This window comes from Lutra lutra, chromosome 7 (assembly GCF_902655055.1).
Source record: "Lutra lutra chromosome 7, mLutLut1.2, whole genome shotgun sequence".
In the NCBI taxonomy this organism is placed as follows: domain Eukaryota; kingdom Metazoa; phylum Chordata; class Mammalia; order Carnivora; family Mustelidae; genus Lutra; species Lutra lutra.
Window position 1 is genome coordinate 40,542,037 of NC_062284.1, and position 23,036 is coordinate 40,565,072.

Here is a 23,036-nt window from a genome sequence, read left to right on the forward strand (position 1 = left end):
TTTTGAAATTTTAATGACTACCTATATGCATCAAGGTTTGGTAAAGAAAACAGAAACCATTCTAAGTATTTTATTTTATTTTTATTTATTTATTTATTTATTTAATTAACATATAATGTATTATTTGCTTCAGGGGTACAGGTCTGTGAATCATCAGGCTTACACAATTCACAGCGCTCACCATAGCACATACCCTCCCCAATGTCCATAACCCAGACATCCTATCCCTCCTCCCAACCCCCCAGCAACCCTCAGTTTGTTTCCTGAGAATAAGAGTCTCTTATGGTTTGTCTCCCTTCCAAGTCCCATCTTGTTCATTCTAAGTATTTTAGCAGGAAGGGATTTAATCCAGGAAATTAGAGTTTATAAAACCATTGGCAAATTTGGGGAAGCAACAGGAAGGGGAAACAGCTATTGGCTCCCAGTAAAGTAGCATGTATAAGAATCACAGCAAGGAGCCATTGATAATATTAGCTGTGTGTAACATGGAAGTAAGTGATTTGTAGGTGTGTGCCTGGAGGTGACCATAAACCTCACATGGGCAGTTTAGCCCATGTCCCCCCAGCACCTGCTGGGGGGGAGGGGCACAAGTGCCTCTCACCGGCGGGATCTGAATCAGAACCCGGCTGGCAAGGTTGTTTGGGAAATACGGTTTGTGGGCATCCGCCCCTTTGATACAGAGACCATTCACAAGAAGCAGAATGCTCTGTCAGTTCTGAGCAATCCATTTATAGAACCCTTTCCCTTTGTCACCAGTGTCTGTCTTCTACGGCTCTCACCATTACCGTGAATATCTGGCCATGTTTTATTCTAGGCAAAATAAATCCTCAGGTACATTGCTTGAACTTCTGCCAACTGTGAGGGTTTCCATTCCTTGATACCCTTGAGGCCCACTCCTGAGTGGGCTTTGAGGTGTCAGCAGTCTTCTTCTGGAAGGTGTCAGCGTATTGGCACCTTCCACCAACTAGGCCTGCATTTTCCTTCTTCGGTCTACCCGGTGCTCAGAAACTCCTCAAGAGGCCATATGTGTGAGTTGACAGAAGGCTGGCAGTAGCAAGAGTATATGCCACAGGAGTCTGGGCTCATGCAATTTACTTATGCCTTTGGGACCTGTTGAAGCCTGATGTCTCGGTATACCTTCTTTAGAAGATGGCTTGCTGTTCATATGCCTCCCTTTATAGCTGGGTGCTCGTGATGGATTGACCAGATTGCATGGTTACTTAATGTCCTGTACCTTGGCATGTAGTTTCTACCAGAGCCCAGCAGCAAGCCACCAGCTACTTCTCGAGCAGGCTGGGTGGGTTGGAACAGGGCATGACTTTGCTGCATATTGCCAGGGGGCTATCCTGTTGACTCTCCTAGTAGGGTTTGACAGAAGTCCCCAACAGAGCTTCCCTGCTGTAGATAATCTGAGCACCGTCGAAACTACCAGGTTGTCAGGCCCAAGGAGCAGAGCAGCTTCACTGCAGCTGGGACCTGCTGCACAGGCTTCTCCTGCTCTGGTGCCACTCAGAGCAGACAGCCACATGGGCAAGGTGGTAGAGGTTAGCAGCAATACTTTCAAATGTGGTAGAAGTTGCCTCTGAGATCCAAAGAAGACCCAAAGCACTTGAAAGGACGGGGATGGCACCAAAGAGGGACGGGCCATATCTGGCACGTTATATTAGCCTTTCATCATTGGGCTCTCATTGCACGTACACTTTCGTACTCGTGAGCTTTGTAAAAGCCTTTGCTGCTTGGATGGCTTCATCCCTACTCTTATTAAGCAACATCCCTGTGGTTTAACTTAAAAACCATAATGAGGGCAGCTCTCTATATTCCTGTGAATGTCTGTGGAAAAGGATGAGTCATAGTACAGTTTCTTGGAGTGGGGTCGTGCATTTTCCAGTGTGTCAAGAAGCTTCAGTGCTTGTTTTTAAACTTTAATAAGAGTTAGCTTTGTTGTTTGCCTGGACAGATGTGACGCCAGCATAGCCAGACTCTCTGCAGAGCACAAAACAACTTACGAGGGGCTCCAGCACTTGAACAAAGAACAGCAAGCTGCCAAACTTATCTTGGAAACAAAAATCAAAGATGCAGAGGGACAGGTATGGCCGATTCCAGGTAGCCTTTTAAAAATAGGTAATTTGTTCTTAGCTGAGAATAACATGGTGTTGAGAAACCAGCCAGGGTGCCCGGAACGTGCGTGTCTTTTCTTTACTTCTTCCTCCCTCTCTCTCACTGCAGTGGCCCTTCATGGGTATGGCAAGCAAAGCACCTAGAGTTTTTGGTAAGGTCCTACTTGTAAAGATTCTTTTCCCCCATTCCTAAAACAATGAACATATTCATATGAATATGAAATTCCAAATTGTAGCTCCAAAACCAGTTCTTACATAGGTAAGTGATTGGGCTTTCTTTTTATATGCCACATGTCCCAAGTTTGGGTTCAGGAAGTAGTTACTCATGCTGTGTGCTACCTCCCCACAGTCCTTCGTGGGAAAGGATTCAGACAAAGCTAGAAGGTAGGCTGGCTGATGAATCTTAGACTATTCCACCTTGAAATCCACAGATCAAGTTCATTAAGCAAAACTCTTGGCTTTTCCATTTGTTTTTTGGCCACTTAAAAGTTCCCCTTTGCTGTGAAGGGGCCCGTCTTCTAGGACTTGCCTCATGGTTAAAGAGACCATTCCAGTGAAATGAGGCATCTGGTCAACTTCCTGGATTCAAAGGGGTTATGTCCAGAATGTATCCAAGGAAGATCTAAATCTACTTATGTGAAAAACACAGATTTTATAAAGCCATGAAAAAAAAAAAAAAGAACCCTACAACAAAACAACAAGTCCAACAATTTTTTTCACAGAATGAGTGAGGACAGAATTATCACATCAATAAATAAACGCTTAGGAAATACTAAGCTTCCCAGTAGCCATGCCAAGTAAAATCCATATAGAAATCTATAAAAAGAGGCATACTTTTCCTTTGTTCTAGGTCCAATAAATACTTGTTCCATGAATTTCTAAGTAAGGAACACAGAACATCATAACTTTTGCAGCAACTAAATGCATGTCATATAGGACTAGTTTTATATTAAATTTTAGTAGAGGGGCACCTGGGTGGCTCTGTGGGTTAAGCCTCTGCCTTCGGCTCAAGTCATGGTCTCAGGGTCCTGGGATCGAGCCCCGCATTGGGCTCTCTGCTCGGCAGGGAGTGTGCTTCCCTTCCTCTCTCTCTCTGCCTGCCTCTCTGCCTACTTGTGATCTCTGTCTGTTAAATAAATACATAAAATCTTTTAAAAAAATAAATTTTAGTAGAAAGACAAGGGAAAGAGGTAGGTCAGGAAAACAGGAGTTGGAGGGATATAATTTACAAAATCTTCTGGAGACTTGAATTGATATGGCGGTAAATCTGGACTTTTTTTTTTTTTAAAAAGATTTTATTTATTTGACAGAGATAGAGAGCACAAGTAGGCAGAGCAGCAGGCAGAGGGAGAGGGAGAAGCACACTCCCTGCTGAGCAGGGAGCCCAATGCAGGGCCCCCTCCCAGGACCCTGGGATCATGACCTGAGCTGAAGGTAGATGCTTAACCGACTGAGATACCCAGGCACCCTGTAAATCGGGGACCTTAATGGTGTTTGTAAGTGACAAGAGTTCCATTCTCTATGACTAGCAGCCACGTTTGTGGTAGAAATTCCAGGGTTAAAAACAAAACAAAACACTGTATTTTTTTGTCAGCAGATGGACATAGTGGTCCCGGGGAGGAAGTAGGCTTGCTTATCAGAGAACTATAAAGTTAAGTACTGAGAGCCTAATGAATATTTTGGCAGTGCTCCTGGTCCTGATTTTTGATGAGTGTGCATGATAGAAAATGGAAGTGGAAAGACAAGGTGAGCTCCTAAATTAATTGAGTAAATTATATTGAACCTTAATGTCATGGACTAGAATATAGCTTTTTAAATGTTATCTGAGGTTACCTCTGAAAAGATTAGGTGTGATATTACAAGCAAAGCTTCTTTCCCAGATTTCTCAGCTTTTGAACAGAGTGGACTTGTCGATATCAGAGCAAAGCACCAAACTGAAGATGTCCCACAGAGACAGTAACCACCAGCTTCAACTTCTGGATACAAAGTAAGTAGTCAACTAACAGACTTCTTTGGGGGTTGAAGTTCCTGGGAAGCCTATTCCATAGCACAGTTTTTTGCATCTTCACTTTTATTTATTGTACAAAACAAAGTGAAAACAGTCATGAAAGTTAAGAGGAAAAATTTCCCTGTAGCATGTTGCCACTTTACATGCATTATTGTTTTTAGCAGTTGGCTTATAATCTGTCTTGTCATGCAGTAAATATATCTTGAGTGCTGGCCTAGGTGCTGAGCATCCAGAAATTAAGAAGAACAGACTCTGTTCTTATCTTTGTAGAGGATATCCTATCCTGTGGAGCTTGTAGTCTAGGGAGTGGATAAGTGTTCATCAAATAATGACTTGAGGGAGTGTGAGCTGTATTATTACTAATGGTGATCATTGCTTTGAAGGAAAGGCACATGGCTGTGGTAGGCTGCATAATAGTCCCCAAATATCACCATGTCCTAGTCCCTGTGAATATGTTACCTTATCTGGCAAAAAGGGACTTTGCAGACGTGATTAAGGATGTTAGGATGGGTACTTACCGTGGGTTACCAGGGAGACCCGATATAACCCCTGAGTGTCTGTAAGAGGGAGGCAGGAGGGGCAGAGTCATGAGAGAAGAGCACGGCGTGATGGAGGAAGAGAGGGGGGTGAGGTGCTTTGAAGATAAGGAAGGGACCACAAGCCACAAAACACAGGCAGCCACCAGCAGCTGAAAAAACAGCAAGGCAGTGATTCTCCTGAGAACTTCCGAAGGAACCAGCCCGCTTGTACCTCAACTTTAGTCCAGTGAAACTGATTTTAACCTCTGACCTCCAGAACTATGAAAGGGTAAGCCACCAAGTTTGTGGTGGTTAGTCACCACAGCCACAGGAAGCTGAAACAGTGGCGCCCTGAGAGTGAAGAACAGAGGCCTGGTGGTGGGGCCTCCTTCCTCAGAAGGCAGTGCTTGAAGTTTAAGAGCTGAAGAATGAATGGAATTCACTAGGTGGAGGGAGGTGAGAACTTATGGGAGGGAGGGGTGTGGCATCCAAGCAGCTGCAGGCTGGCCCGTGGTGGCTGGAACAGAGAGGGAGGGGAAGTGGAGCCTGGGGAGGAGGCAGGCCTGTGGCCGGGCCTTGTAGCCACATCCAAGGCCTTGGTGTCTAACTTGAGGGCAATAAGGAGCTGGAGGGTTTGAGGCAGATGGGGTGAGAGAATAAGATTTATATCCTATCTTTAAATGGTCTTGGTGGCAATTAGAGAATGGATCGGGCCAAAGCAGAGATGGGGACATCAGCTGGGGGCATGGTTACGGTAGTTAATTGGGAGAGGTGTGCACTAGGGTGATTGTGACCTAGCCCATTGACACCCTAAAATGGGTTATACTTTCCCATTTTGTTACAGTGATGCTTTAAACTGTACTTGCCCATGGGGAAACTCATCATCTGCCCTTCTGCTCAGTCACAAAACCATCTTTTCCTATCATGAATTTTCCCGAGCTTGGCATTTTCCTGCCAAAGCAGAGCCAGTAGTCACTCTATGTGTTTGTATATGTGTGTGTGTGTATTTGACTTAATATTTATTTTTTAAAGATGATTTCAGTGTAGAACTGTGATAGAGACATGTGGAAATTTTAGATCAATCATCTTCCTGGTTCTTATATCTCATTGTACAATACTTAATTCTGTTTCAGGGTTGTTGCTGAGTTAACAGGAATTCTCTTACGGAAAGCATGTTTCTTTTCCTCTAATTATCTGTATTTATATAATCATTGAGTTATGTCACCACTTCTCATAGATCCTACAAGCTTGCCAAGTACAGAAAAAAATCTCTTCAATCCTCTTCCTTCCATCACAGAGGAAAAAAATAAACATCTTGGTATTTTTTCCTCTCCAAATTACTTCCTTAGGAGATATTACTAGTCAGCAGACATGAACATCTTTATTTTTCTTCCTACAATTTAAAGTCTGGAAGTCTAGACACAAAAGGCTGTTCACAGAGGAGCGGGGACAAAGCCTGGGGCAGAAGGTCAAATTGGGGACCCAAAAGGTAAACCCCTGGTTGGGTGAACTAGGGAAAAAGCCCATTCCAGGAAGAGAGCCTAAGGAAACTCACCTGTCTAAATCTTGGCTCTGGGTAGAGGTATAAAAGATATTCCTTGAAAGTTCAGGACCACAGTTCAGCCTTTATTTATTTATAATATTTGTTTATTTTTTAAATAAGCTCTACACCCAACAGGGCTTGAATTCACAACCCCGAGATCAAGAGTCATATGTTCTACTGACAGAGCCAGCCAGCTGCCCCCACAATACGGCCTTTATGTTGATTTAGAGCTAGAATTCCCATTACCCAAGCAGCTTGAAGAAAACCACAGTGGATAATGTAATCTCAGCATAATCCTGTTTGGCGGTGGCCTGAGATGCATGGTGTAAGCAAATGCAAATACTCAGCATTCAAGGCTTCCCACAAACAGGTGAAGTTCTAAGGAATACAAGTGTATAATCAGAAATTGTAAAACGAAGGAAAAAAGCCACATAAGAGATAGAGTCAGAAGAAACAGGAAAAAGCAGATGCAGACAGACATCTAAATATGGCATATATGGGAATTATTGGATAAAATAAGTGTATGTGTATGTAGAGACATTTTATGTTGTGTATATGTATTGTGAGTACACACACACACACACCCCTTTTGAAAAGTGTGACTAAGGAATGAGAGATTATCAAAAGTGGTCCGCCAGAATTGAAAACAAACAAAAAGAACTTCTAGAAAATATGATCATTGAAAATAAAAGTTGTAACCTCTGGCCCCGCCTGATTAGGGAGCCTGCACTGTGACCCCAGGCAGCCTTGGAGCCCACCCTACAGTACTTTCCAGCTGCAGAACCCAGCCCACAGCCCCACCCAGCACGTGGAGCTGACTACTCCCACTTATTTTGTTGAGCATTGCCTGCAGCCTTGCTCAAGCAGGGAACCCAGCCACTAATTCCTCCCCAAAACAGAACGTAGACTGGGGCCTTACCTAAGCATGAAGCCCAGACAGTGAGTGCCTGATCGCAAAACACAGCCACCAGCCCCACCCACCGTGAGGCACAGCTGCTGCTGGCTCCACCTGACCGGGGAGCCTGGCCAGTAACCTCCCTCCGTAGTGCAGCACAGCCAGCAGCCTGCCTAGTTGTGGAGCATGGCCTGAGGCCCTGTCTGATCGTGAAGCCAACTGAACTTGGAGGCTAGCCAGTAGCAACATTTGTCTGGGAGGTATAGCTTGGGATCCCATTGGATCAGGTGCAGTTGCAGAGCTCAGCCTGCAGCCTTGTAATCATGGAGTCCAAATAGAAGCACTGCCCAGCCAGGGAACACAGTCTGAGACCTCAGCTGACCAGAGGTCATTGCCCAGTACAGTTAGTGGCTCTGTTTGATCATGTAGCATAGCCCAGCAGCCCTGCTTAAATGCAGAGCCCAGCTAGTAGGCCCATCTGACTGCGGAGCCCAGCCAGTGTTTCCCCCCACCCCCTGACCTTAGAGCAGAAGCAGAAGCCCTGTCCAACTAGAAACCTAACAGACATGTAGAACTTTCTATCCAACAGTAGCAGAATACAAATTCCTCTTAAGTGCCCATAGAACACTCTCTAGGATCGATCATATTTTAGGTCACAAAACCAGTCTTTTTTTTTTTTTTTAAGATTTTATTTATTTATTTGACAGAAAGAAAGCATAGGCAGGTGGAGCAGCAGGCAGAGGGAAATGGAGAAGCAGGATTCTTACTGAGTGGGGGGCCCGATGATGCCGAACTTGATCCCAGGACCCTGGAATCATGACCTGAGCTGAAGGCAGATGCTTAACTGACTGAGTCACCCAGGCGCTCCTGACAAAATAAGTCTTAAATAAATTAAAGAAGATCAAAAATCTTTTTTGACTACAATGGCATGAAACTAGAAATCAATAATAGGAGGAAAATTGGAAATTTCACAAATATGTGGAAATCAAACAACTACACTCCTGAACAACAGATGGCTCAAAGAAAATCACAAGGGAAATTCAGGAAAATCTTGAAATAATTGAAATAATTATGGGATGCAGCCAAAGCACTTTTATGAGGAAAGTTTGCAGTAATAAATGTCTACATTAAGAAAAAGGAAAGATCTTGAATAAACAACCTAAATTTATACCTCAAGGAATTAGAAAACAAAGAACAAAGAACAAAAATAGCAGGAGGAAGGAAATAATAAAGATTAGGCCAAAATTAAATGAAATAGAGCATAGAAAACAATAGAAAAACAATGGGATGGGGCACCTGGGTGGCTCAGTAGGTTAAGTCTTTGCCTTTGGCTCAGGTCATGATCTCAGGGTCCTGAGATCGAGCCCCACATCGGGCTCTCTGCTCAGTGGGGAGCCTGCTTTCCCCTCTTTCTCTGTCTGCTGCTCTGCTTACTTGTGATCTCTCTCTCTGTGTCAAATAAATAAATAAGATCTTTTTAAAAAAGAAAAAAGAAAAACAATGGGAAAAAATTAATTAAACTAATTGTTGGTTGTTGGTTTTTTTTTTGTTTTTTTTTTTTTTTTTTTTAAGATATACCACATTGGGGGCTCCTGGGTGGCTTAGTGGGTTAAGCCTCTGCCTTTGGCTCAGGTCATGATCTCAGGGTCCTGGGATCGAGCCCTGCATCGGGCTTTCTGCTCAGCAGGGAACCTGCTCCCCACCCCCCCTCCTGCCTCTCTGTCTACTTGTGATCTCTCTCTCTCTCTCTCTGTCAAATAAATAAAAGTAAAATCTTAAAAAAAAAAAAAAAAGATATACCACATTGAAAAACCTTTAGGCCAGACTAACCAAGGGGGAAAAAAAAAAGAAGACTCAAATAAAATTACAAATGAAAGAGGAGACATTATAACTGTTAGCACAGAAATACAAACGATCGTAAGAGACTACCATTAACAATCATGTGCCAACAAATTGGATAACTAGAAGAAATGGATAAATTCCTGGAGACATAAAACCTATCAAGACAGAATCAGAAGAAAAAGAAAATCTGAACAGACTAATAACAAGTAAGGAGATTGAATCATAGTCCAAAACTTCCCAACAAAGAAAAGCCCAGGACCAGAAGGCTTCAAGGATGAATACTACCAAAATTTAAAGCAGAATTAATACCAATCATTCTCAAACACTTCCAAAAAATTAAAAAGAAAGAAACACTTCTAAACTCATTTTATAAATCCAGCATTACCATGGTACCAAGGACAGGCCAATATCCCTGATGAACACAGATGTAAAAATTCTGAACAAAATGCTAATGAACCAAATTCAACAGCAAATTAAAAGGATCTTACACCATGATCAAGTGCCTTTTATCCCTGGGATGCAAGGATGGTTTGATATAGGCAAATCAATAAATGTGATACACTACATTAACAGAATGAAGGATTAAAAAAATCATGATTATCTCAATGTGGAAAAGGCATTTGACAAAATTTGATATCCTTTTCGTGATAAAGACTTCCAACGAATTGGTTATAGGAAGAATGTATTTTGACATAATAAAGGGCATATATGACAAGCCCATAGATAATAATCTACTCAGCAGTGAAAAGCTGAAAGCTTCTCTAAAATCAGGAACAAGGTGGGGGTGTTCACTCTCCCCACTCATGTTGAACACAGTACTGGAGGTCCTAGCCAGGGCACTTGGGCAAGAAAAAGGAATAAAAGGCATCCAAATCAGAAAAAGAGGAGTAAAATTATCCCCGTTTACAGATGGTGTGATCTTATATAGAGACACTCTAAAGACCACATCAGAACACTGTTAGAATAATGAATGCATTAAAGTCGTGGTGCTCTCTGGCCAGTCTTCATGGTCAGGCAGGGCTGCAGGCTGAGCTCCTGTTGCATGGGACTGGGGGTTGGCTTTCTGCCCAGATAAGGCCTAGAAGCTTTTTTTATAGTGGCATGGCCCTGGAAGTTGTCCCTGACACTCTTATATGTGTCCCATTGCCGAAGCTGGTCACATGGCTGCACGTAGCTGCAAGAGAGGCTGGGGACATAGTTTTGGTCAGCCACACATCTGAGGATTTCTTAATAGGAAAGAAGAGGAAAACAGGTAGAGCAGATAATTAGGGTCTTCTACCACGGTGTCCATTTTATTATTACTGTTATTATTTAAGTCATGTGTTCTTTTCTACTTTTATTCCATTTCATAAAAAATGAATACAAAAGTAATGAAGGGAAATTAGCAAGCATGGAATATTATTTGGAAAGAATGAGGACCAGAGGAATGGAGGGTGGTTTTTTTTTTTTATTTTTTCCTTTCAGTTTGCTTTTTGGTTTAAATTAGGAAATATCTCTATGGGGCAAGAGCAATTTGGAGAACATTCTAGAGAAAGGCAGTCAGGCTCTAGCCCTGGGAGAGAACAGGGAGAAGGAGGAAGAGCCCAGGGAAAGAGGAGGCTGGAAGTGTGTCTTCTGAGCCAAGAGCACTGGGCACCCTGGGAAGGCAGAAATGAGCACCTGGCATGGCTGTGTGTCACTCTGACACCTCCACACCCGTCTCCATCAGGTCTTCAGCAGTAGGAAGTATTATCAGGTGCTTGTCTGTTGTATCCTCCTTCCCTGCCCCCCACCCCTATCCCCGATTTAGTGCTAAGGGCAATTCTAAAGGGAAGGTAAGCTTATAATTCTGAGAGAGCCAAGGTTCATGCTGACATATTTATGAGAAATTTGATAGAGACTGAAGTTGTATGTTGTAATTTTATGGTTGTTTTACGTCTAACTTGCTGATTTTCTTATTTTAGATTTAAAGGTACGATTGAGGAACTCAGTAATGAGATTTTATCTGCACGGAATTGGTTGCAACAGGAACAAGAACGGATAGAGAAAGAGCTTTTACAGAAAATTGATCAGCTTTCCTTGGTCGTTAAGGAAAACAGTGTAGGTATTGATGTATGACATAATATAGTAAAGTTATTCAGCGGAGACGTGCAATGTTCGTGAATAATCCCTATCAACTTAGCATTGATTGATTTAGCACCACATTAAGCTGCTCAGTTGTTTCTTGCCTTAGAATCCTTTCTTTTTCTATGTTTGTTATAAAGAGAGCACTTGGGCTTGTTTTGGTTAATAAAGGCAAAGTAGAAAATTTCAGCACTTTCAGCTAAGGTGAATTTAAGTCAAGACCTTCATGAACCAAATTGACCACCTGCATTTCTAAGTAAAACTAACTACAAACTTCATTCTACTTTGGTTGAATTTCATCATCTGGAAAACGCAGTGTTGACTTAGGTTTCTCCCGCTCAGCTCCTCTGTCCCACTATAACCACAGGATGCAGAGTCATGGACAGCTTGTCAACAAAATCTACCCTTTTCCCCCTCCATTTTCCTTCTACTTTTGCCCACTCTCCCAGAGAATGAAGGCTTGCAGAACTGCTCAAAAACTGTCAGGAAAGCCTTGCTTGTAGAGTATTCAAAAGCTCTGAAACTGGTATTTGTCAGCAAATATTTTTTTGGTTTGGTGATTTAGCCTGACCATCTTCCTCTCCCTCCTCTTTTCTTGCACCGCTTCCTCCTGTTGGACTTGGATGAAGCAAAAGCATCTGGAGCAATTTCCATGTCTGACTCTGCTGTTTCTCAGGGCTGAGCTGCTCTCCAAGCAGACTGCATTGTACAACATCAAGAGAGCTAGGTCGTGCAGTAGTCCACTTACAGCTCTGTTTATAGTCTTGACCTCCAAAGCTTACCCACAGATGCAGATTCCCGTAAAAACCAGGCATGTTGGAAAGAAAAGAAAAGATTTAATATTTCAAATATTTCTTTAAGTGCTCTCCCATATATTATCAGATCTACTGGTTAATTTACTTAGATTCATACTACTACATTTTTGGGTTTCTGTGGTCTTTGGATAACTGTTTATTTTTACATGTGGATTGGTTAATAACTAACAGTAAACCCCAGGATAATATAGCTTTAATAAGACAGCATCGTATTTCTCTTTCACATAAAAGCTATCTGGGGATAGGGAATGCAGGACTGATGTGGTAGCTTATCATTCCTCAACAACCCATGATTCTTCTGGCTCAACTCTGCCAATTCTAGACAATGACCCTTGTTCTCATAGTTTAAGGTGGCCACTAGTGCTCCAGCCATTACGTCTGAATTCCAGGAACAGAAGGAAGCCAAAAGGGGCAAGGATAGGCCTCAGCTGCCTTTTAGCTTTTCCTAGAAGCTACCACACACCCTTCTACTTATATCTCATTGGCCAGAACTTCATCTTTATGGCCAAACTAAACTCAGGAGACAGCAGAAAATGTAGTCTTAATTCTGGATGAGCTTACAACCAGCTGAAAATCAGGGGTCTGTTAAGGAAACAGGAGAGTGGATAGTTGAGCAAAAAACAAGCCACCTTTGTGATCCTCTTCCCGGCAGATTGTTGTTAAATGATAGTGTGACTGATGCAGGTACAGGATAGACTTTACTTTTGGAATAACCAGGTGCAATTCTTCTCATGGATCTCAGGGAGCCAGCGAAAGGGACATGGAGAAGAAGCTCAGCCAGATGTCAGCCAGACTTGACAAAATAGAAGAAAGTCAGAAGAAGAATATGGAAGTGCAGAGAACAAAACAGGAAGAGGAGAAAGTGCATGGGCGCATCAGCAAGCTGGAGTTACAGATGAATGAGGACATGAAGGAAATGAAAGCAGAAGTTGATGCTGGTAGGCCAAAAAGCAGATGGCTCTCATGGGCTATTTTCTTCTCTTTTCTCTCCTTTTTAAAAATTGTTAGCCTTTATTCTTTTTTTAAAATGTTTTTTATTTAGATTCAATTAGTTAACATATGCTATATTATTAGTTTCAGAGGTAGAGGTCAGTGATTCATCATTTTTCCATAATATCCTGTGCTCATTACATCACATGTCCTCCTTGGTGTCCATCATCCAGTTACCCCATCCTCCAACCCCCACCCCCCTCCAGCAACCCTGTTTGTTTCCAATAATTAAGAGTCTCTTATGGTTGGTCTCCCTCTCTGACTTCATCTTATTTTATTTGTCCTTTTCTTCCCCATGTTCATCTGTTTTGAGATGAGTGAGATCATATCAGTGAGATCCACGTAACAGTGAGATCATATGATAAATGTCTTTCTCTGATTGACTTATTTTGCTTGGAATAGTACTTTCTAGTTCCATCCATATCATTGCAGATGGCAAGATTTCATTTTTTTGATGGCTGAGTGGTATTCTATTGTATATGTGTGTGTGTGTGTGTGTGTGTGTGTGTGTGTATATATCTTCTTTATCCATTCATCTGTCAGTGGACATTTGGGCTCTTTCCGTAGTTTGGCTATTGTGGATATTGCTGCTATAAACATTGGGGTGCACGTGCCCCTTCGGATCACTACATTTGTATCTTTGGAGTAAATACTCAGTAATGTGATTGCTGAGTCATAGGTAGCTATATTTTCAACTTTTTTCAACTTATAATTGTATTTCTTCAGTGTTGGTTGTGATCTCTCCTCTTTCATTCATGATTTTATTTACTTGGGTCTTGTCTCTTTTCTTTTTAGTAAGTCTAGCAGGGAGTTATCAATCTTATTCTTTCAAAGAACCAGCTCCTCGTTTCATTGATCTGTTCTACTCTTTTTTTTGGTTTCTATTTCATTGATTTCTGCTCTAATCTTTATTAATTCTTTTTTCCTGCTGGGTTTAGGTTTTATTTACTGTTCTTTCTCCAGCTCTTTTAGGTGTAAGATTAACTTGTGTATTTGAGATCTTTCTTGTTTCTTGAGAAAGGCTTATATTGCCATATACTTCCCTCTTACAACCACCTTTGCTGCATCCCAAAGGTTTTGAACAATTCTGTTTTCATTTTCATTTGTTTCCATGAATTTTTTCAATTCTTCTTTAATTTCCTGGTTGACCCATTCTTTAGTAGGATGCTCTTTAGCCTCCATGTATTTGAGTTCTTTCCAACTTTCCTCTTTTGGTTGAGTTCCAGTTTGAAAGCATTGTGGTCCAAAAATATGCAGGGAATGATCCCATTCTTTTGGTACCAGTTGAGACCTGATTTGTGACCCAGGATCTGATCTATTCTGGAGAATGTTTCCTGTGCACTCGAGAAGAATGTATATTCTGTTGCTTTTGGGTAGAATGCTCTGAATATATCTGTGATGTCCATCTGGTCCAGTGTGTTATGCAAAGCTGTTGTTTCCTTGTTGATCATCTGCTTAGATGATATGTTTATTGCAGTGAATGGGCTATTAAAGTCCCCTACTATTACTATATTATCTATGTGTTTCTTCAATTTTGTTATTAATTGGTTTATGTAATTGGCTGCCCTATGTTAGGGGCATAAATATTTACAATTGTTAGATCTTCTTGTTGGATAGATGCTTAAATTATGACATAGTGTCTCTCCTCATCTCTTATTACAGTCTTCAGTTCAAAATCTAATTTGTCTGGGGACACCTGGGTGGCTCAGTTGGTTACGTGTCTGGCTTCAGCTCAGGTCATGATCCCAGGGTCCCGGCATTGAGTCCTGCATTGGGCTCATTGCTCAGTGGAGAGCCTGCTTCTTCTGCCTGCCTCTCCCGCTGCTTGTGCTCTGTCTTTCTCTCTGACAAATAAATAAATAAAATCTTTAGAGAAAGAATTCTAATTTGTCTGGTATAAGGATTGCCTTTTTGATTTCTATTTTTTAGATTTTAGTTCTTTTATTTCTTCAGAAAGGGATTCTCTAGTGTCTTCTTTGCTTTTTTTAAACTAGTATCTTTATAACCGTTATTCTGAACTCTATTTCCAACATCTTACTTGTATCCATACTGATTAGATCCCTGGCAGTCAGTACTGCCTTGTTCTCTTTTTTGAGATGAGTGTTTCCATTTTGTTGTTCTGTGCAGAGATGAACAGATGAACGTGAGAAAAAAATACTAAAATGGCAACAACAACCCAAGAGAAATATACACTAAACAAATGAGAAGAGACCCAAAACTGAAAAGAAGAAAATTCTTAAAAAGGATATAATCAGACAGGTGAACAGAACAGAGCACTATACTATATCCTGAGTGTATTTTGGTTGGTTTATTAGAAGAAACTACATCCCAAACTTGTAAAGAAAGAAGAACTTATATACTTACAAAAATAAGATTAAATACATTTAAAGGATAGAATGTAATTGTAAAGATGAAAATGCAAAAAGACTTAAAAAAAAAAAAGAAAGAGAGAATATGATCAGTCAGTAAAGAGAACAGAGCCATACACTAGATTCTGGGTGTATTTTGGTCTGTTTGTTAGAAGAAACTGCATCCCAAAATTGTAAAGAAAGAAAGAAATACACACACACACACACAAATGAAATACAATGAAAGGATAAAATGTAACTGTAAAAATGAAAATAAAAAAGATTTTAAAAAATGAGTTGATAAAATAAGAAATTGGTAGGGGGTGCCTAGGTGGCTCAGTTGGTTAAGTGTCTGCCTTCAATTCAGGTCATGATCCCAGAGTCCTGGGATTGAGTTCCACATTGGCCTCCTTGCTCAGCATGGAGCCTGCTTCTCCCTCTGCCTGCCGCCACCCCTTCCCCATTTGTGCTTGCTCTCTCTGACAAATAAATAAAATCCTTTAAAAAATAAGAAATTAATTGAAAAAGAGAAAAAAATTAATATTGAGAGACTAAAGAATCATGGGGAAAAAATAATGAATTCTATATGCTATATTCTCCTAGCGCTGGAGTTTTGCAGTTCTCTATGGTATGTAAACTTGGTTTTAGCCAGATGTTCCTGCTGATCTTCTGGAGGAGGGGCCTGTTGTGCTGATTCTCAGGTGTCTTTGTACCACCATTGCCAGGGGGCCAGGCTAAGTAATCTGCTCCTGTTTACTCTCTATGGCTTTTGTTTCCTGAAGGCTTTCATCCTTTAGAGGATGAGAATGAAAATGCCGGCCTCCCAGTCTCCAACCCTGTAACCAGAAGCTCAGGGCCCCACTCCTCAGTGCGCCCTCAGGGAAAAGCAGTCAGTCACTCCCCTCTCCCTGGTCTCCATCTGCTCTCTGTGCTTACCCAGCCTGTGACTGAGCGTTTCTGTCTTACGCACATGACTCCATTTCCTGTCTCCAAGTCCTGCAAACTCTTGTGGCACGCACCTGCACTGCTTCTCCCAGTGAAGGAAGAGAGGTCTCACCTCTATTTGCTGCTCCCTGAACCTATGCTTGGAGAGTGGTCACCCAACTATGCCACAGTTCATGGTTTATGGCAACCCTGAGCTGAGAGCCCATTCCTGGGCTTCCTGATTCCAGCCACCTTCCCTGCTCTGATGCCTGGGAGCTCTGCCACTCTCAGCTTCTCGTGGTCTTCCTGTGACCCCGGGGATCCTGAGACCCTCTGCCCCACCTAGGATCTCATCCCACTTCCCCTCCTGAGTGCTTTTCAGGCAGGGATGTCCCTCACTGGAGCAAACTTCTAAAAGTTCCTATTTTGTGCTCTGCTGCTATATCACTTGCCAGTAGTTGGCTGACAGAGGCTCCCAACCCCCGCAGTTATCTTCCCACATATTGCCTTGGATTCATTTCTCTGCACCTCCTACCTTGCAGAAAGTGGTCCCTTTTCTATTTGTAGAGTTGCAGGTATTCTTTTCTTAGCTCTGTGGTTGAGTTCACAGGTGTTCAGAATGTTTTGATAGCTGTCTAGCTGAATTCCTGGGACCAGATGAAACTATGGTCTCCTACTCCTCTGCCATTTTGGACTCCTGCTCATGGGTTATTTTCAGTGGGATCTGAAAACCAGGTAATGAGCATCCCCCTCAACTACCTGTGATCCCAGCTAACAGTAATCACAGTGAGATGTCCTTAGGTGATTTTCTAAGTAGCTGTGCTGTATTGAATTAAAGCGTTGTTTCAGCTCTAAATACATAGAAAGCCACCACGAGGGACGGGCACACAAATGAACATTGCTCAGTTTGCAGCTGATGTGCACTTTCTTTCGTGCCATCTGCGGGTTCGTTTCTGTTCATAGCCACGATCATTATGTCTCAGAAATGAACCTCTATCTTGACGTGGCTTTTGAAGGCTTAATGTGGGCAGTATGCTACCATGGCAGCGAACGATTTTCCTCCTCTCCAAAGTCAACAGGGCCCATTAATTCACATTTGTTTAGAAGAAAGTTGTAAAGCTGATTTCCAGGTCTCTAGTACTGTCACGTATAAAGGACTGGTTAGACTGGCTGACACTGTGAGCTTAGGAATACAGTCCTGGAACCAGTACGTGGAAGTTACTTGAAGACACGTTCTAACTCAGCATGAGGCAGGAGTATCCTCAGGTAATGTGTCCTAAAAAGACACTGGTGCCTTGTGAGCCTGAGAGCTCTTTGTGACTGAACATGTTCAAGTGGAAGCTGGTTGGTTATGGTCGGGAAAGACAAGACAGTCTTACAGTGACAATCTTACAGTGTGACGAGGGACGCTGCATTATCTCCTAGCTCCTTCCAATTCTAAGGTTCCATAATTTTCTTTTGCAGAATCTACTTTGGCCCACATGGAAATAAATGTAGTTCATTATCCCAAGAATAGTTTTGTTGTCACTACCAAAAGTTTATTATTTTATTTTAATTAGAAGTCACAGAGGTACCTGGGTGGCTCAGTTGGTTAAACATCTACCTTCCACTCAGGTCATAATCTCAAGGTCCTGGGATCAAGCCCTGCATCAGGATCCCTGCATGGTGGGGAGCCTGCCACTCCCCCTGCTTGCATACCCTCTCTCTCTGACAAATGAATAAATAAAATCTTAAAAAAAAAAAAAAAGTAGAAGACACAGCTCAATTTATTCATTGAAGAACTTGTGAAGATAAAAATGAAATTTTTTCTTTGTCTTTGGGGCAATTAGAATATGGTACATGAATATTTCATCAGTGTTTAACTTCACATCATTCCTGCAAACTCTTGTGGCACGCACCTGCACTGCTTCTCCCAGTGAAGGAAGAGAGGTCTCACCTCTATTTGCTGCTTCCTGAAAGGAAAAAAAGGTTCGTTCCCTTCTATTCAACATGCCATTGAGGTGGTTAACATTCATCTAATAAGAAGGGCAGATAAACTTTTTAAAAATAAAAAGGTTTACTTTTTCCTACTCCAAAAACAATATTTCTTGTTTTCTTAATAGGAAATAAGAAAGGACAAAATATTTTTTGAAACCCTCATAACTTCTCTCACCCAGGGGTCATCTTTATATATGTCATTTTATACATATATGTGCTTTTTCAAGTAAAAGCTCATACCATACATTTTTCACCTACTCTTTTACATGTTGTATCTTTCTATTCAATAAGAATGTTATTTTTAATAAGTAATATTTATTCCTTATATGACATGAATTGTCAATAGAGAATATTTTCTGAGAGAAAATTCTTCCTTTCCTCCTAAAGATTTATTTATTTTTAGAGAGAGAGAGCATGAGAGCATGAGTGGGAGGGGCTGAGGGAGGGACTCAGTGCTGAGCATGGAGCCCGACACAGGGCTTGAGCCCAAGACCCTGAGATCATGACCTGAGCTGAAATCCAGAGTTGGACCCTCAACCAACCAACTGAGCTACCCAGGTGCCCCTGAGAGAAAATTCTAAATTTACTAATGAAGATGAGAACTTTTAAACATGTATTTTAAAAACCCATAGAAATACAGAGTAATATGAAATGCTTTTGGGGTGGGGAATTTTTTTCTTTTGTTTTGCTTTTTATTTTGAAATTATTTCAAATTTAGAAAAACTGTAAGAATAGTCCAAAAACTATTCATCTTTCATAGAGACTAACCAATTGTTAACATTTTGGAAATTTTCTTTATCTCATTGGGTGATGGGAGCCCGTGGGCGTGCGCACCTCTGTGTGTGTGTGTGTGTGTGTGTGTGTGTGTGTGTGTAAATATAATTTTTTTCCCTAGGTCATTTGGGAATAAGTTGCAGAAGTTACGATGCCTTTTTACTCCTTTATTATTTCAATCTATATGCCCTTAGGACAGGGCCATTCTCTTAAATAACTATAGTCCAGTGAAATATTGATGAAAATTTTTTCAATATTCAGCTTTCACTGTTGTTTCTATTATAGCAGACCTTCCCTGGTCTAGGTTCTATTCCAGAATCATACAGCATAGACAATTGTCATATTTCTTTATTTAGTGAATTTTAATATGGATCAGTTCGTCAGTGATGTTACATCATTAAAGAATCCAGGCCAAAAAAGAATCCAGGCCAGTATTTTGTGGAATGTCAGTTTGGACCTGTTTGCTTCCTCTTAATTCGTTTCAGGTAGTGCATTTTGACAGAAATGCCACAGAAGCAGGGTGTCTCTCACTTATCAGGGAACCTTATCAGGGGTATGTGATGTTGGTTTCTCCTGGTATTGGTGAAGTTAGCTTTGATAACCTTGGTTAAAGCGGTACCTGCCAGACTTCTCCATTGTAATAGTTCCCTCCCCGCTTTGTAATTAGAAAGCAATCTGTAGGGAGATACTATAAAACTGTGTAACTATCCTGTCCCCTCTCATACTTTTACTCCAGTAGTGTTAGCATCTATTGATAATTTTTGCCCAAATCAGCTATTACTATATGCTGTAAAACACAACATTGTATTTTAATATTAACTCTTGCAAAATTTACCTCTTCTTAAAGGGTTTACAGCCATCTATGAAAGCATAGGATCCCTCAGGCAAGTTCTGGAAGCCAAGATGAAGTTGGACAAGGACCAGCTGCAGAAGCAAATCCAGCAGATGCAGAAGCCAGAGCCCCCCATGTGAGGGGAGCTGGGACAAGGACCTCACAAGTGGTTTTGCTGGTGGGGCGAGAGCCAGGTGCCGCCGTGGCCAGGCGGTCACTGCCTTCAGGAGTGTTCTATTCATGGCGTGCATGTGCCAAGCAATGTGTTTTCATGGGTCTAAATGTTTACCTTAAGTCTTGAAAACACTTCCTTTAAAAGTATTAAGTACAATTTTTGCCACTCTCTTTCATTTCTCTAAATTCAATGGAATATCCTCCCGGCCCCTAGATTTGGAAAGGCTTTTGTCCCTCTTCATTTTATGAATGAAAAGACTTAACGACTTTCCTTCAATGCTTGACGCTCTAGCCAAGACTTTACTATTTTGAAAAATGTCATGGTGATTTTTTTTTAATTAAGAAACTAATGAATTGTCACAGGAATGTGTTAGCTCCTCACCCTAAATTAAGAGAATGTCCTGGTAGATTAGAACTCAACCCTTTAGTCCATATTTGGATTTTATTAATGTTATCTGTGCATTTCTTACATGGTTTCCTTCTTGTAAATCTTCTGTCTTTTGTAGGGAGAAGGGATTTAACTTTCGGAGAACCACTCCCCACCCCCACCACCATTTGTGTAATGAAGATAGCTTAAAGATTGATAACTGCCATATACATTGCAAATTAAAATGGAAACTTAAGACAATTATCTAGCTAATACAAGGCACAATATCTGCATCGACCACCTACTTATACCAGGTTTTAATATTGAAAACTTTTTTCAATTATCTACAGCCTGTATAGTGATAGCCATATATTTAGTAATGGAATGGTGGTTAATAGTCTGTTTATTGCACAATTAATTGTAAATCATAATAGGATGTGAGAATTTTTCAGGCTTTATGATCTCCTCTAAATGTTTCCAAAATTGGCACAAAGTGCTAACTAAGGTTTATATATACTTGTAACTGTATCCTGTGCCTTGGTTTTACCACGTCAATGCACTGTATCCTCTAAAAGTTTTACAGACAAAATAGAAGGCATGATAATACATCAGAATTATGATGTAAAAATGGGATCCTATGTAATTTTTAAATGTTCTAAAAATTTTATCACTGTTAAGACATTAGTTCAGTATTATTAATGAAATAGAAATTCATACTTTTGTATGGACAGAATCAAATTGATATTGCATTTATAACACTGTCAAGAAACTTTCATTTTGAGCAGCTTTGTAGATGGTGGGTGTTTTCTTTTCAATCGCCATATTTGATGAGTCATTGAAAATTGGCGCCAGTGAAATTGTTCACCTGTGTTCGTACAAACCAATGGTGAGACACACACTGTTCTAAACTGTGAGGGTGCCCAGGAAAAAGAAAACAATTCTTTAAAGAATTTTTTAAAAAATTGTTTTTGTTTGCCAAGGACTCAGGAAAATTAAAGTATTTTCTATTTTTAGGATAAATCATAAATGAAACATGTAACTGGCTATTACTGTTTACCCATATAAAATATGCTGCTAAAGTAATAGTATTTTACAACTTCAGTGGCTGGACAAAAATTCTTTTAAAATTTGGACCTGAGAAATCCTATAAGGAATATGTCATCCAACACGTAGTTCCTTAACTTTGTCACAATTCTTTGCATCTCTATATAGGAAGACGATTTCCACTTAACAGTGAAAAAACAAAGGGGAATGCTCTTTTGCAATCAGAAAGTGAATTTCTTTTTGTGACAGAGTAAGCACATCTGGTACCGTTTTCCCTGTTGAAGCACAAGCCACAGCGCCAAACGTTACACCCCCTCCCTCTTCCATGGTCCCTGGAGGAGGAAAGGTCCTCACGTGGGCCGCCTGGGGAGGGGGGGCCAGCTGGCCTCAGGTGGAGGGCTGACGAATGCAGGTGATGGCTGGCTGTCCACTGAGATTGCTCAGGTGCTCCCGATGCTGCTCACCTCCTGTCAGGAGCTTCAGCAGGGGTTCTCCAGCCTGGCAACGTGCTGGAATGCCCTGGGGAGCTCACAGAGCTACTGATGCCCGGGCTGCCCCCGGCCAGCGGAGCTGCAACCTCTGGGAGGCGGGACCCAGGCATCCATAGGCATCCAAGGCCCTCGGGGGATTCGGAGGCCACTGAGGCCGGAAGGCACTGAGCCCCAGTGGACTCTTAGGACCAAATCCTAAACGACGATCAGCTTCCGTGTTCTTTCCTTCACCAGAAATTTGCAATAAAAAAAGTAAAATTTCCAAATCCACACGGTGTACGATTTTTAAATTTGAAAGTATTGGAGTGTGAGGCAACCTACTGGGACTGGAAAGTCACGGGGAGCTGCTCTGTCCGGGGGTCTCCGAGGCCGCGGTGCCTTCTCACCTCTGGGCCCTGCCCGCTGGCAGTTGCTAGGGTGTGCTGTGCGCCTGTGCTGCGGTATGTGTTCACTCGTTTCATTGTAGCAGGAAGTACTGTTCGCTCCTCTGTTTTGCAGATGAGAAAAGTGGGTCACCTAAAGGTTGGGCAACTTGTCCCAAATCCTGCAGCTAATACATGGGATCCAGGATTCACACCAGGCGGCCTACTTCCACCGTCCGGGCATCTAACCGGTCCGCCACTATCCTACCTCTAAAGATACATCCTTACTTCCGGCATAACTCACTCACCAGGCCACCACCTGCAGCCCCATCTCTACGGGACTTTCCAGCTCCACCATCAGAGCCCCTTTGCTCTTTAATGTCCCAGTTCCAAACACCTACGAGAGACATCTCAGTAGCTTCCCTTGTGTCAGAAGACCTCTGGTTTATTGTTGGGGCCAGTTGGGGCCACAGGACTGAGTGGTCCCAGGCATTTCAAGCCCTGTGCTTGGGCTGTCCTACGCAATAGACTGCGGTTCTGTGTCCTGGGAGATGAGTTATGCTGGGTGACTGCAGAGCAGAACAGAAGAACAATTCCCTTTAAACTATGCTTATCCCACCTGGCTCTCAGCCTGAAAAAACCCGCAAACCACTCACAACTTCCTGGAAACTCAGTGGGAACTAGATGGAGTTCTGTCACTGTCCTCCTCTAGCTGTGTGACCTCAGGCTGTTCTCTTAACCTTTCTGAATCTCAGTTTTCTCATCTGCAGAATGGAAATTAGAATTGTTTAAAAGAGGCAGCTAGGTTATAATTTTTGAAACGTTGAAGTAGTTAATACGATATTGGGTATTAAGTGGTCAAATATGGAATATGGGAGAGGAGATATTGGTGGTGTAACATAGCAAGTATAT

The 23,036-nt window shown here is 41.7% G+C and overlaps 1 protein-coding gene across 2 annotated transcripts in view; it reads left to right on the forward strand.

Moving 5' to 3' along the window:
- Positions 1-22,032, forward strand: part of FAM81A (family with sequence similarity 81 member A) — a 76,883-nt gene extending 54,851 nt beyond the window's left edge. For both annotated transcript variants that reach the window (XM_047738444.1, XM_047738445.1), the window contains exons 5-9: positions 1,958-2,087; positions 3,998-4,104; positions 10,867-11,002; positions 12,584-12,779; positions 19,702-22,032. In XM_047738444.1, coding sequence (XP_047594400.1) covers positions 1,958-2,087; positions 3,998-4,104; positions 10,867-11,002; positions 12,584-12,779; positions 19,702-19,826 — 694 coding nt within the window. In that variant the 3' untranslated portion in view covers positions 19,827-22,032. The remainder of the gene's footprint in view (positions 1-1,957; positions 2,088-3,997; positions 4,105-10,866; positions 11,003-12,583; positions 12,780-19,701) is intronic.
- Positions 22,033-23,036: the final 1,004 nt, after the last annotated feature.